The 16,032-nt window shown below is 39.4% G+C and overlaps 1 protein-coding gene across 1 annotated transcript; it reads right to left on the bottom strand.

Annotated features, from left to right (window-relative positions):
- Window positions 1-7,929: 7,929 nt before the first annotated feature.
- LOC143861454 (uncharacterized) lies at window positions 7,930-14,016 on the bottom strand. The gene is made up of 5 exons (XM_077372384.1): window positions 13,586-14,016; window positions 12,013-13,480; window positions 11,731-11,856; window positions 10,886-11,355; window positions 7,930-7,999 (listed from the first exon to the last, which is right to left on the bottom strand). The coding sequence occupies exons 1-5, from the start codon at window positions 14,014-14,016 to the stop codon at window positions 7,930-7,932; spliced, it is 2,565 nt and encodes an 854-aa protein (XP_077228499.1).
- Between the last annotated feature and the right edge of the window lie 2,016 nt (window positions 14,017-16,032).

Raw genomic sequence — 16,032 nt, 5'->3', positions numbered from 1 at the left:
ATCAAGATACACATTAGGAAATGCATTGAAATTAGATCTTATGATGCATGTCATATAGTTCGCACATTAATATAGAGTTAAATGAGCCATTTAAAAGAAATTCAAGAGAGTTAACTTTTGGAATTGAAGACCGGATTATCAGGCAAGAATGGTGCATCTGGTGGTAACTCCCCATACCTGCCATTCTCGTAATCAGGTAACGAATCTAGATTTCTGGTGAATTATGGGTCCTAGATCTCTCATCTAGGTGGGGACTCTGTCATTCTCTTTTATGTGAAATTCGGATTGCTTTAGTGATCCCAAGTTCACAGAAAATATGAATTAAATCAATAATAAAAAACGGCACACGTCATTCGCGTGAGTACGAGAGACCAAGAGAGGCGGGTCACGCGCTGCGCCCCTCTCGTGGGATTAGGGCTGGCAACGGGGCGGGTCGGGGCCGGATGTTGGGGTCCCCTACCCCTTCCCCTCTGCGAGGAATTTCCCCCCTCCCCTTCCCCTCCCCTCTGCGGGGATGGTGGGGAATCCCCCTCCCTTCCCCGCGGGGAATATCTAATCCCCTTCCCCTCCCTGCATCCTTCGAGGACAAAATCCCCGCCCCAACATCACCCCCTCTTTAGTCATTGATACACTAATGCTGGGTGTCCCTAATCAACTTGATGCAATTTCAATATATAAAAATGTTATAAACTAACAATCGATAGGCTAGCTGTTAATTAAATTAGCAAGAGATTGGTATAAGGAGTTTGTCTTCTCTTCTTTATATATTGATTGAAATGCTGGGCAGCAACGAACGTCCAGATTTCACTTGTATGCAGTATTTTTTTACTTGAAGATTTAATAAGAGAGGGCAGATCCATATTCAGTATTTGTGTGTGGACGATGGATGGATGGACCCATTGGACCGACAGTAGCTGTTGTTGGATGATGGGATTTCCGCACATTGCTAATTGGATTCGATCCAACTTCAATTTTAGATCAAGTGGTATCATAGCCTGCCACTTAGAGTACCCAACAACCAAACCCCATTTTGGATCATTAATTTTGGGAAATGTTATGAGCACTACTGTATTCTGATGATCGCACTCCTGACTTTATTAAAAGTAAGGTATGGCCCGCACCATAGGATGATCCAAACCGTCCATTAGATGGTGCACACCCTAAATAGGTTGCGCCCAAAAAATCATTTCCTTAGGTTGATCCTAACCCTCCGATCTGTAGAGGTACTGAATGATCCTATTCCTCTATAGATCGGAGGGTTAGGATCAACCTATGGAAATGATTTTTAGGGCACAACCTATTTAGGGTGTGCCCCATCTAATGGATGGTTTGGATCATCGTATGGTGCGGGCCATACCATACTTTTAATAATAAAATGCAATTTATTTTGGCTACCGATGTTGGCACTACGATTTTTTGATAATTGCATACACTCACTAACTCAGCTTGTCTTTATTATTTCAACATCTGTCAGAAGGTTATTATAGTTCCCAAAATGCTCTCAGAAGCTAATTAAAAGGAAAAGACAAGCTAAGTCTATGTTTGGGGGAATCTTGTAGCCAATCCACAGAGTTTCTAGTAGTTTTCCTAAAAAAAAAACACTTAAAAATATACAAAAAAATGGCATTGATTAACGGGTCGAGGCGGGTCGGGGAGGGGACAACTCCATCCCCTTCCCCTCCCCGCACCGGGGAATTTTTAAAATCCCCTTCCCCTTACCCTTCCCCTCTCAAATCGAGGAATCCCCGCCCCAAACGGGGCGGGGCGGGGCGGATCCCCGCTTTTTCGGGTGAAATTGCCAGCCCTACGTGGCATCAGGTCCCACAAGTATCCTTAGCAAACATGTAATTGTAGCCCAAGGGTTATTTTCAATTATTCACCTCTCAAACCCTTGATGACTCTGTGTTGGACAGCCCTTTGGATTCATTCTTTGTATGAGTCTCTAACAAAGGAGGAGCTATATATGTAATATTTGTCTTTTATTATCTTATCATATGTGTTTGATATGGGTATTACTTTGCATATGATAAGTACACTCATGTGGAGCCCTATTGCTCCATATGTGTTGTAGTTAGGGCTTGTCTCATGCTTTCATTCTGAGATCATCTCTCATTTATGACAAGTACCCTTAGCCTGACCCTCAGTGTCACATCATTTTAGGCTTTTGACTTATCTTAGATGGACTCATATGGTATCATCTATTCCAGTGATAAGTATCTTGTTCTAGAGTTCAATTTTGAAAACTCTCTAGAACCCTCCTTCATAGGATAGTGCTTTAATTGATCGTCTCCTTTCTTATGAATTCACACACTTATCATGTGGGTTATAAATCATTTGCACTCAATTTTCATGATAAGTTTATTTGGCTATGCTCTTACTGTCATATCTGTAGCCATTTTGTATCATTGTGCTTGCCTTATAGGTTTACCCAAGGCCAATGACAAATACTTAGGGGGAGAGCCAAATTGTTTCATATTTATGTTTATATGGACCATTGTAATATGCCCAAAATATCCATTGCCCCATTAGTTGTGCTTAACTTGTATATCTTTTAGATCAAATTTTTTTTTTTAAAAAAGACTGCTTATCATGTACTATGCTTGATTTTTCTTCTTCAATCTCTATGATAAGCATTAGATACGCTTGACATGTAATATCATCATTAGTTTCATGGGCCATATAAGTAGATTATAGTATTTTGTCACTCTTTTCTTATGCCCATCCTCAAACATAGAAGTGTTTCACACTGTCATCCCATATGTCTATGTTTGATTGTTCTTATCATGTATGTTTGTTGACCCCGATCCGAGAGAGAGGCGGGGAACGGGCCCCACGCTAAGTCTTAGGATCATCCACGTGAATGGAGAGCTCTACCAAGGAACTCTCTAAAGAAGTGCCTCTCACAGCATGAGTGGCGATAAAAGGTGAGATACCTCTCGATTCGGGGACTAGCCCAGATTCGAGGCGTACCTTAAACAAAGAAGAGTCGTCATCCAAGGAAGTGGGCCAAGGATCCCATACTATTCTCTGTTGCAACGGATAACCAGAGATTATAAAAGAAGGTTCGTGCCTGGTTACGAATTTGGAAGGTCCGAAGAGCACCTCGTCCCCCCAAGTGCAAACACCTGGTCTCTTATGCCATTTATTATTGATTTTGAAGAGTTTTGGACGAAAGTCATATGAAATGGGAACGAATATCTCTGAGAAGACGTCTACCTAATCATGCATGTCTCGGAGACGATTAATGAACACACTTAAAAAGAAATAAAATAAGTGTCACCTAAAAGTAGCTAGGTTATGAATGTCATACCTAATTGGTGTCTAAGTTCTGATGGACATACACATGCAAGCTACAGCTAAAGGTATAGTATCAGTACAAGAAAGTAAGAAAACACATCAAAACATAAAAAACAAATCAATCCTATATATGACAGGACAAGACAAATCCTAACTCTAATGCGACTTGACTCGGACCAAGATGGCCGTCCATCCCAGTTGCTCTACGTATCCCGGCCTCGGAAAGAATCGGAGTCAACGTAGTTCGATGACCTATTCTAACTACGATGCCTAACCATCTAGAACGGCTATCCTAGACTCGATCCACTAGACTCGACTGATTTTTTAAAGCATTTTTGTTCGATCACTTAAGTTCATGTGAATTGTAATTTTTAGGACTCTCTATATGCCCTAACTAATGCAAGTTGATTAGCCTTAAGCTAATGCAGGTGGGCCCTACATCCTATGTGTAACTAGGCTGTGCAACCTAAGGAAAACTATGGGCTGACTATATGCTTCCTAGTCTAGCCATCGGTTCGACTAAATGTCTAACCGATCAACTTGAGGCCTCCTAACTCTAGAGACACTCACACGACAGGACACACCATATCAATACAAATCAGGACAGCCTCCTAACTCTAAACACCCTAAACAGCTAGGACAGACTCCTAACTCTAGGGGAAGATCTTTTTGAAAAAGGTTTTGAAGAATTTTTGTATTTTTGGAAAATTTAAAATGTTTATTTTTAAAGGTTTAGCTGGACTTAGGATGTGGATCCCAAGCTGCACTACGTACCCTGATGAAAGGGATCAAGCCAACGTAGTTCGAAACAGAATTCCTAACTGCTCTCCTAATGACTCAAGATTTTTAAGATTTTTGGTTTTTTTAGATGTTTTTATTGTTTTGACACAAGAGGATAGAAAATCCTATCATCAGAAGGGTAGGACAGACTCCTGATATCCTGTAAAGGTTGGACGGCATCCTATGCTTTGCGGGGGAAAAAGACAAAATCACGACTCTGCAAGGGTTGGATAGCATCCTATACCTTGCAGGAGCGGATAGAAAAAACACATGATTTGATTAGAGGTTGGACAGAATCCTAACCCCTATGATGATAGGACAAACTCCTGAAAGAATGACTGACTCTCTAGCTAAGGATAGATTCCTATACTGAGGATTGACTCCTAGTGCACAACCCCAATAAGTGAATGCAAATGAGACTAGGTTAGCCTCCAAAATGAAAAGGAGATAAGAAAGGGTGTTAGTGAGACTGAGCAAGTCTCCTAAAAGAGAGGTGGGTTCCAAATATCATTTTCATTGCCCTAGCAATGATGCAAGGAGAGGCAACTAATAGACCAAGTTGGTCTTCTAGTGAGGGTACAACTGCTTGAGAGACTCAGGTAGTCTCCTAAAAAAAGTTTGAATTTTCCTGAAACACAGCTTTTCTCTCTAAAAGGGTGGGCTCAAGATGACTCTTTCATCGCCCTTGCAATGAGAAAGACCTAATGGTTTCAGGGTTCTTGTCTAAAAGACTGGGCTAGTCTCATAACAAAAAGAGGGGAGCGCTATTCAGACTTGTGCAAGTCCCCTAAGAATGGGCTTGGGCTAACGCCTTCATCACCCCTGCGATGAATAGGATAGATCTAGTGACTGAGGGTATATACATATACAAGTGATAGATATACGCTTTTAGACCAAACATAGATCATAGCTATAAGGTGCAAGAATCTATTAGACAGAAATTATATACTTTTAAGCAGACACAAACCAAAGTGGTTGAGTGCAGGAACCTGTAGAACAGCAACTATAAAACACATTATAAAGGGTAAGAATCCATAAGACAGAAGTTATGCGCTTTTGAACTGAAACAAATGGGCAGCAATTAATTGAAATAATGGATAACAAGCAGTGGATAACAATGGACAACAACTATATGCTTTTGAATGGAAAACAAAGGGCAGTAATTATGTGAAATAATGGACAGCAGCAGTGGATAACAATGGACAACAGCTATATGCTTTTGAATGGAAAACAAAGGGGAGTAATTATGTGAAATAATGGACAGCAGCAGTGGACAACAATGGGCAACAGCTATATGCTTTTGAATTGAAATAATGGGCAGCAGTTATATGCAATAAACAGTGGACAACAATGGGCAACAATTATGTGCTTGTGAACCAAACTAATGGCTAGCCGTTATATGAAATAATGGACAGCAGCTACACTGGATTAGCATATTAAAAATGAAAGGAAATGAAACCTACACAATCAGTTATGAGTGCTACAAAGTGTAGGAAATGATGGACAGCAACTACACTGAAATTGGCATATTAAAAATGAAAGGAAATGAAATCCACACAATCAGTTATGAGTGCTACAAAGTGTAGGAAATGATGGACTCATTTTGTTAAATGATAAGAACACAATGGACACACATTTCCCAACAGTACAAATCCCCATAACCTTATATAAAACTGTTACCAAATAAATGCATCAAAGATAGATTGGATTGACGAACTCCAATTAATTAGTAGACTACTGAACAGTGTGAATTGAGAAGATTTGGAATGAGACATTAGCTAAATGCTAACATTCAAACAAATATCAATGGTAAGATCAAACTCCCAAAACAGTTTTAAACCCAACGATGTAAAGGCGTTAACACACAGATGAACATATACAGAACTGCTGAAATGAAGACTTTCTTGCTTCTAAAAATCATTATATGCGTCAGTTAATTATAAACTAAAAACAAAACTCTTTTCTTAATTGGAAAAGCCAAGCACATATCAAATCAAGATACCTCTAAACAAATTTTTAGATAATTTATAAAGCACAATAGTATTGCCTTTGGTAGCACAATAACCACTCTAAACATTGCTTGATCATTATTTTTCATTCATCACATGACCCTAAAAGAACATATCATATATATATCACACTATCAGTAACCTACAGAGTGCCATCATAAACAAAATAATAAAGCAACCCAATTAACAAGTCAAATTGAACTCAGCTACTAACTACTGATACATCAAAGGATATGTGAAAGATTATTTTCTGAACGTATTTAAATATAGTATATAAATGTTTTCAGTTTTTCATCTATTCAAAAGAAAAAAATAAATAAATAAATAAATGTTCCAGGTTCACCCACTACTCCTACTAACAAACGAAAAAAAAATCCTTACACTGTATTCATTTCTTCTACAAAAATCAAATTTATCATATAATTGTGACGGAAGATAAAATTTCATTCCTCATTTCATTTTCACTATAAGTTTTTTTTTTATTTGAACTTCAAAACACTCAACAATATTTGTCAAATCATTAGGAACCTATACCTTCTGCAATTAAGGAACCAAAATAATCTCAGCCATGGTAAAGGGACCTGTTACTAAAATAATCAACATGAATCATTTGACAGTTCTTAGTGAAGCTGGATCATATTAACTATATAACCAGTTAAATGATCTATACAAAATGCTACGATGGAGACAACCAAGTTTATCATTTCCTAAGTTAAGGTTCCATTTTAGAAAATAAGACTCAATGGAATTTCTCTTATGAAAACATCCCATTCAATGTCCATTACATTTATTTATCAAGTAAGAGTGTACAAAATGAGAACTCACTTTAAAACTAAATAGTAGTTTTTAATGAATTTGTACCAAATCAAAGGATTTCTTGTAATCCATTTTAACCATGAGCACACAATCAAATTTTGAGATAAAAATGAAAGCTATAAATCAGATGAAAGAAAAACATGGGTACAAAATATTGGTATTAATCCTCTATATTCTAGGAAAATGATATTAGCATTACCATGTTGGCTTAATTGCGCCAACCAATAGGGTCTTTTAATATTTGAAGTTCTGTTTGAGAAATCCTAACGGTTCTTGTGAGAGGATCAAACCAAGTAAAAAGAACAGGTAGGCCAAATGGTACAACTAACAACACATGGTATGTTCCAATAAAATCATGGCTGAATAGGTGACACTTTGAAAAATCATAAACATATAACCAGTCATCACGTACAGCCAATGGAGTAACTTAATCATACACAGGTTAAGAAACATGGGGTTTAAAGTAACAACTCAAAATTTATAGAGTGGTGATAAATTCATCCATATTAATATCACAACCTTCTATTATTAACTGTTACAACTATATAAATTATATAGCCCAAATAGATAACTCATAAACACAATAACAAGTTCAGAATTCATTTTTTGATTATACCCAAACTGATAATTCATTTTTATCATAAAAATAAATGATTCACAAATGGAATTAAAACACATATCTGAAAGAGAAATTAGGACACCAGGGTATTGACAACAAAGCTATGAAGACATTGTGAAAACTATATTTCTAGTGATATGACTATAACTAGATAAAGGATACCTAACAACACTCAGCTGAAATTTTTAAGCACAAAACACTGTCAAGTTTCCCCACAAATACTTGAACAGAACACCCAAGAAGGGCTCTAGGTGTTAGCATATACATTAAACAAATGAGATTAACACTTGTAAGAAAATAAGTACAGCAATTTGTGATAGTCTAATAATACACAAATAATCAACACGATAATGCTCCCATTCATAGTTAAAGAAAAGTTCTAAATTCTAAAAATATAAAAAAAAATCATCAGCAATAATTATCAACTTTGTAAACATAAGCTTTTTGTTCAAACACATCAATACCCTCCTCAACAGAGCTGGTATGGACAAACTTCCAGAAATATAAAACCAAAAATTCTTAATAGAAATCATATAATGAGCTTAAAACTCACTTGACAATGCTATAAGAGTCACAAACGGAATTACTTGAGGGACAAGTGGTGATTTTTAAGATGGGTAAAAACTTTATATGAGAACATTCTCAAAAAAAAAATTGGATCATCTTAGACATCTGATAAATGAAGCACTATCTCCAAAAATATAAAATATTCATTTGATCAAGATTCTTCTAAACATTTTTTTTTATGAGCACATAAACATTTCAATTAAACGACAAATTCCACACATAGAATAGATAATAAGCATGTGCAAGCGAAATCTGAAATTAAAACTTGAACTAAACATAAAATTCTAGGACACTTAAAAAAAATTAATTACACATTTTTGTCTTGAAATTTATTCAGAGACCAGATAACATACCTGGAATGAATTCCTTAGACTTTATTGAAGGTTAGATTTCAAATCCGATACAAACTTGAAGAATCACCGCCGAGGACGACCGGAGCCTTGCCAGATCTCAATCTTTCTGTTCGAACTCTTGCCAAAGATGATCAAATTTGTCTTGAAGATGATCGAATCCAAATGTAAAACGCTCAGATCTGAGGACTTAGCTAGGTTTTTAAGCTTTAGGATGAGAGATCTAGGGTTTGTAATCACAGATCTAAAGTTTTGAATATGAGAAATCAATGAATTTAAAGCAGAGATCGATCGGAGAAGAAGATTGGAAAATTAAAGTTTCAAAATGAAGAAATAAAAGGGAGAAAAACAGATCTATAGGGAGAATAGAGAAGGTATATCAACTAAAAATTTACCGGAGCATGATCGGAGGCTTGCTGAAGAAGATGACCGGAAAGGAAGATGAGAAAGTTAGAGTTTGGATTAGATCGATGGCGAAGGTGAAAAGGAATTAAGTTTTTGTGAAAAAAACTTCAGATCTAGAATTTCACAGCAGACTTTTAGGTTTGAAATATGTAAAGAAAGCTGGTAGAAGAGAAGAGAAAGGCAAGGTAACAGGCTAACTTGGCCGGCCGGAGCTTTGGCCGAAGTTATTATGTGGATGATCGGAGAAGAAGGAGTACGGATGGGAGTTAGGGTTTCAAAGGATGAAAATGAGGTTTTCGAAGCTTCAAACGAAAATTTGATCTTGAGGAAATACTAGCTGAACTAGAGGATTATACTGGCCGGAGAATGATCGGAATCTGATCGCAGATTGGCCGGAGAATGGCCGGAGATGACGGCAGATCTACTTTCTCTCTCTTTCTCTCTCTAAAAGGGGAAAACGAAGAGATTTTTTTTTCTTTTTTTAGAAAATGAAGTTAAGCAGATATTTATATCAAACAAAAATCTGCGGATATTGGCACTACTATTGGATGGGCGCGCGGTTGAGCGAATTTTGATGGGCGCGCCCCGGAATCGTGTCTATTTGGATGAAAATCGCACCGTTCCAGGATAAATCCGCCCCCCTCTCAGGATAAACTCACCCCCCTCTCTGGTTTATACTATGGCATTCTCTCGACTCGTTCGCTAGGCAAATACGCTCGGATTTTGACGAAATTTCGCAGGGAGGCAAGGACAAGCACTGCTTGACTTTTTCAAATGCTTCCTGACATTCTTCATTCCATTTCTTAGAAGAATTCTTCTTTAATAACTTGAAGATGGGTTCACACGTCATAGTTAAATGAGATATGAATCTCCTCAAGTATTGCACTTTGCCAAGGAATCCACGAATCTGCTTTTCTATTTTTGGTGGTTGCATTTCTTGAATAGCCTTGATTCTCTGAGGGTCCACTTCGATCCCTCTCTCGCTGACCATGAATCCAAGCAATTTCCCTGATGTGACTCCAAATACACATTTATTTGGGTTTAAGCGAAGTTGAAACTTTCGGATTCGCTCGAAGAATTTTCTCAAAGCGATTGTATGCCCTGGCCGAGTCTTGCCTTTGACAATCATGTCATCTACATAGACCTCAACTTCCTTATGAATCATGTCATGAAGAAGAGTAGTCGCAGCCCTCTGATAGGTAGCACCAGCATTCTTGAGACCAAACGGCATCACTCTGTAGCAATATCTCCCCCACTGAGTAATAAATGCCGTCTTCATCATGTCCTCAGGCGCCATTTTGATTTGGTTATACCCTGAGAATCCATCCATAAAGGATAAGAGTGCATGACCAGCTGTATTGTCAACCAGGATATCAATGTTTGGAAGCGAAAAATCATCTTTCGGACTTGCCATGTTCAAATCTCTGAAATCGACACACATCCTGACTTTTCCGTCCTTTTTGGGCACCGGTACAATATTTGCAAGCCATTCAGGGTATTCAACTACCTCGATGAATTTTACTTCGAGTAGTTTCTTAACCTCATCCTGAACTTTCAACTCTCATTCTGTTTTAAGTTTTCGGAGTTTTTGCTTCTTCGGCTTGATGCCCGGGATTAGAGGTAATTTGTGTTGGACAATGTCCTCACTCAATCCTGGCATGTCATCGTAATACCAAGAAAAAACCTCCATAAACTCTTTTAGCAAGGTGATTAATTCTTCGCGCTCCTCAGGAGATAAAATTTTGCCAATTCGTATTTCTCGAATTAAGGATTCATCACCTATGTTTACGGTTTCAATTTTCTCTTCAAGTGGTTTAGCTCAGCGACTCTCCTCTTGTTGAATCATATGTTTGATTTCAAGGGGAGTTTCGTCGGCTTCCTCATTAGAGGGGGAGTCTTGATTGTTTTTATTAGTTACTTGATCAGGTTCAGAAGCAGAATCAGCAGAAGAGACACGTATAGGAATATAAGCAAAAGAGTCTTTTATTTCATGGGAATCAATGATTACATCAGATGACTCGCCCACATCAGGCGTTACAGACTCTGAAACAGAATGAAAAAATGAGTCAACATCAGTATTGACATAACCAGAAATATGTACAGACGAAGAATCAATGAATACGTCCTCAGACTCAGACTCGACGCCACCAAGGACAGACTCATCCTCCACTCCAGAAGTAGACCCGACCTCTACAATACCTGCATCAAAAGAAAAGTTAGAAATGACAGACTCTGGGTCGGACTCAGAAGCTGACACCAATTTTGAAATGACTGACTCTTTTGAAGAGACTGGACTATATTGAAAGAATACTTGGGGTATAACCTGTGAGGTCCAGTTATCCAGAGGTCCCTCAGCTGGGGTAATGGAGCTTTTTGGGTTTATGAAGGGTGTGTCTCTTCCAATCATCGCAATGACTGGTGCCTCAACTTGGAACAAAGATTCTAGGAGCTCTGATTCAAATGTCTCAACCCAATCTGAGTCTTGCTTCTCTGATTCAGCTGCCTCTGCAATCTGCTCAAAGAAAAAGTTCTTCGGCAGTTCATCAGTAAAGAAAATCTCTAGACCCGACAGCTTCTTCCCAGTCTCATCATACCAAGGCTCAGAAAAACTGTAAAATGGACAATCAGCCCCTTCCTTTCTGAACTTGCCATTCATGATCATGCTGAACGGTCCCATTGGAAACTCAAAACCCCGGCGGCAGCATGTAGCCCATCTCAACATGTATGCTTTCATTTCTTGGACTTCCTTTCAAGTAGGCTGATACCCTAACCCGAATAATCCATTCATCGCCTTCATTATTGGCCATTCAGTCAGGCCTTGCAGATTTCTTCCCAGGCCGGCTCCCGGGAAATAACCAAACCGTCGGATCATCCTAGCGACACTAACATTGGTGCTTGATAGAAACATGATTTCCTCATTCATGGCTTCCTTTATAGTTATAGTTGAGACCTCCAGTGAGAACCCAGTTAAACTGACATCCTTAACATTTTCGACAACTGACTCTGCAGTTATCTACCCAATTTCAAGCTCTGGATCTCCTCGTACTGTAATCACTCTGTTATTCCTGACGAATTTCAATTTCTGGTGCAACGTTGAAGGAATAACTCCGACCTTATGCAGCCAAGGTCGGCCTAGGAGAAGAAAGAAAGAGGTCTTGATATCAAGCACTTGGAATTCGACTTCAAAAGTCTCTCCCCCAATCTCAACTTCTGTTGCTAATGTCCCAATCACACCTCTTCTAGTGCCATCATACGCTAAGATACCCTGCTCTGATGGTATGAAATCTTCTGGTCCAAACCCTAGAGTAGTGGCAGTACTTAACGGGCAAATGTTCAAAGCTGACCAATTATCTATTAGGACTTCTGGCACTCTCTTTTTGTTACAGATTATGGTGATCCGAAGAGGGCGAACATGATCTCTTCCTTCTGGAGGGAGGTCTTTGTCAGTAAAAGACAAATCCTGGGAAGCTCTTGTCATGGCCACTAAACTAACCAGTTCGTCAGGAGTAATCTCAACTGATACTTGGGACGAATTCAGCTCACGAAGCACAACCTGTCTGTGCTTCGGCGACGCCATCAGTAAACCCCAGATGGACACATTGGCTTGCGTCTTTTTCAGCTGTTTCAGCAAATTGTCCTCCTCATCATCTAAACTCTGTTTCTGCATTTGGTTCTGATGGTCAACCCCTCTTGCAACCTCAGCGGGATTTTCGACTCTGAGCTCAGCTGGCTTGAAGACTCGTCCACCACGTGTGACGTGACGGAGCTCATCACACTGGTCATTCAAGAGTGACAAATCCTCGTCCTCTAATCTTAGAACATAAGGGACTTCCTCTTTGCTCTCTTCTTCACATTTGAGGACATATGAACATTCGGCCGAGTTTGCAGATCCCCCATCTCGAGCAGACAATAGATAAGGCTTCTCATCTTCTGTATCACTGTCTCCTTCTTCCCACCTCAGAACATACGGCTCCTCAGAGATGACAGCACAAATACGAGAGTGGTCCAAAATGATTTCCTCTGTAAGGATCGCATAAACATTTGGTGGAGGGGTGGCATGCGTTGGCAAAGGATTGCGAGTAACATTAGGAGCTTCGACAGAAATTTTCTTTGCCTCAATCATGTCTTGGATTTTATGCTTCAAGGCCATACATCTGTCAGTCAGATGTCCGACACTCTGATGATACTCGCAGTAGTAATCCCTCCTCCAATACCTCGGGAGAGGATTCGGAGCCTCCCTAGGCTCTAGCAGCTCAATCTTCTTGTCTCTCAGCAGCTTTTTCAATGCTACCGAAAGATAATATGGCAAAGGATCCAATCGTCTTGGCTCCTTCCTCTCTGGGCGACCTTCGCTAAAATTTACCCTCCGTGCTGGCGGAGCGGTATTCACATTGTGAACTTCCTTAGGTGGCACCATTGGTCTTTTTCCTTCTCTTGAATCAGAAGGAACCCTCGATCTTAGGCCCTTGGACAACGCATCTTCTATTTGAGTTCCTGTCTTGATGAGATGATTGAAATCAAGAAAGTACTGGATGGCCATGTGATGATAGTATTGCGGTGACAAGTTCTTCACCACGATTTTGATTTGTTCCTCATCTGGCAGACAATGAGTCATCTGCGCGGCTTTCCTTCTCCATCTGCGGATGAAGGAAGTAAAGGTTTCATTATGGCCCTGTTTCAATGCTTTGAGATCTCGCTTGGTTACGTCGATCCCCTCCTCCATAGAGAACTGTTCAACGAACCTATTAGCGATGTCCTCCAAGGTTCGGATCTCTTCTGATTTTAGGCTCAAGAACCATTTCTTAGCCATTCCGATCAAAGATCGGAGAAACAAGAGAGCGACCTGCTCCGGAGATAGACCGTGCTGCTGTAAAAGCGGAAGCACTGACATCAGATGGGTTCTAGGACACCCTGTCCCATCATACTTATCCATGTCTGGTACTTTAAATCTAGGAGGCAATGTGACTCCTGGATATATCATGAAATCTGCCATGTTCAGCTTCTTCGGACGTTGGAATTTGATATTCTCCATCTCCTGGGCCAGCTTGTCCAGTCTGTCTATAAATACCCTGCCCTTATCACCTCTCTCCAGATGAGGGAGGCAATTCTCTTCTGCATACTGACCATCCTCAAAGTCATCTTCATTAGCAAACACTGCTGGTCTGCCTATCATAGGAGGTGGAGGAGGTATGATTGAAGGATGCTGGGGGCATTCTCTCTAGAAGTAGAACTTCTATCAGTTTTTAGATGGGCAATCTCTTCATTGATGGTGCCTAATTGCGCCAGGATAGCTTTCATCATCTCATTGGTGTCAAGGGCATTATTTCCATCTTCCGCCATGAGTTTAGGTGCAAATTGGACGGGTGAAGGAATTTCCTGGAGATTAGAGAAAGGTACTGCAGGGGAGGTAAAAGAAATTGGTGAGAAAATTGACTCAGCCTAGAATCAGCAGACTTACAGGACCAGGTTGATTTTGAAACAAGGATTTTCTTAGGAGCAATGGCTGCTTAATCAAGAATCCTGTTATGGAAATATAAACACTAGATTAAAAATTTGATAATCAAGATAAAAGATTCTTATCAAACAGTGATAAGAGAAACAGAAACACACTTTCATTAATAAAATTCAAATTGCGATTACAATAGATGGAAATATTAATATCTGATCACAACTGGATAAGCAGACTGACAATAATGGGAAATGTAAAATAAAACAGGATATAGATCCTCAAGGCTCTTCAATCCGAGCTCTCTTGCTTGCGGGTTCTTTCGATATTTCTCCACATCGGACTCTAGATAATAAACCAAACCTCCTTTTCATATTTTTGTTTCCCCAAGCAGCCACAATGGATCGGACAAGATCAGGAGTGAGATCTTCACAAAGAGGAGGGACTATGATTCCAGGAGGACATGGAATTCCCGTAATCTGATGGAGAAATCGCATGGGTGCATAAAAAGAAGATTTCTTGGTACCCATGAGGTAAACAAACGGATGTGGGTAAATGCTGGTAAAAATTTGAAAGCACGAATGACTTACACAACGAAATTGGCTCTCCTCTACATGTTGCAACCAATTGCGCCATTCATCGATGGACTGAGGTTGATTGGTTATTGGTTTCCATGTACGAGAATTCTTCAGGGTATACGGATTTTGGTTATGTCGCTGAAGAATTTGAAGTTTTTCACCAAGCCAGACATACAACAACTTGACACACCCATAGAAATTGTCCTTGATTTCTTGGGAAGCAATAAGATCTAGTCTCAAGAAGGTCTCTGCTAATATGGTAGGGATAAGATTCCTCCCTCATTGATCTGATCTACCACTCCTAATAGGATCAAAGATGCAACATGGGAATTTCTGCGAAGAACGTGACATGCAAAGACCATAAAAATTAAAGCATTACGTCTGCAATCCTGAAAACGAGAGTTAGTAGGATCGACGTTTTTTTGAAAAAAGTTTAACAAGGTCTTGAATTTTCACGCACGTATCCGTTAAACACGGCAGAGTATCCACAGTCTCATTTTTGAACAGTTTGCAAAACAGACCATGAGGAGATTCTATCTTTGAAGGTTTGATCCAGAGTCCCTCAGATGGGAGCTCTAGCATGGTACACCAATCCTCAAATATGGGACAGAGTTCAAAACGGCCAAATCGGAAGACATGAAGAACAGGATCCCACAGTCCAGCAGCTGCTTGGAGAAACTTCCAATTTATATCCCGACTGTTCAAAAAGGTGAACGAATTGATGAAATGATCAGCCATATTTCTTTGTGACCGTTCACACGGAAGAGCTTTAATGGTATCGGCTATCCAGTTGTCCAACAAAAGGTTTGCCATAATCAGACCTGACACAAAGATAGGACGGGATAATGAGGGAATGAAGATAACTTCGAATAAACAAAGAATAAAAAATAAACTCAACGATCATAACATAAGAAGGATATAATTGACGACATCGAATGTTCCGCTACTGATCAAAGATGATCAGAAACTCAGAAACGAGACCACGGTCACAAAATGACAAAAGTAGATCATAGACCGGATCTAAATCTGGAAGATGAATGTCAAAACTGAATGATCAAGGAGATCAATAATAGACTATGGCCATAAAGACAGCAGACAAACTGTCGACCATATCTAAAGACAAGACAAGCAAACAATCTGAATAATATATGACACAACAAAAGAA

This window comes from Tasmannia lanceolata, unplaced genomic scaffold, assembly GCF_043159265.1.
Source record: "Tasmannia lanceolata isolate RefF3 unplaced genomic scaffold, GAP_Taslan_0.1 ptg000037l, whole genome shotgun sequence".
Classification (NCBI taxonomy): domain Eukaryota; kingdom Viridiplantae; phylum Streptophyta; class Magnoliopsida; order Canellales; family Winteraceae; genus Tasmannia; species Tasmannia lanceolata.
Note: the sequence above shows the minus strand (reverse complement) of the source record. Positions and strands in the feature narration are given on the sequence as shown.

Excerpts from the sequence above, each read along its gene's own strand:
- LOC143861454 (XM_077372384.1), bottom strand. The coding sequence starts at position 14,016 with ATGATAGGCAGACCAGCAGTGTTTGCTAATGAAGATGACTTTGAGGAT. Across the intron at positions 13,481-13,585 it reads TTGGAGGACATCGCTAATAG|ATGGAGAAGGAAAGCCGCGC; the intron begins GTTCGTTGAACA and ends CTTCATCCGCAG. Across the intron at positions 11,857-12,012 it reads CTTTTGAAGTCGAATTCCAA|ATAACTGCAGAGTCAGTTGT; the intron begins GTGCTTGATATC and ends GAAATTGGGTAG.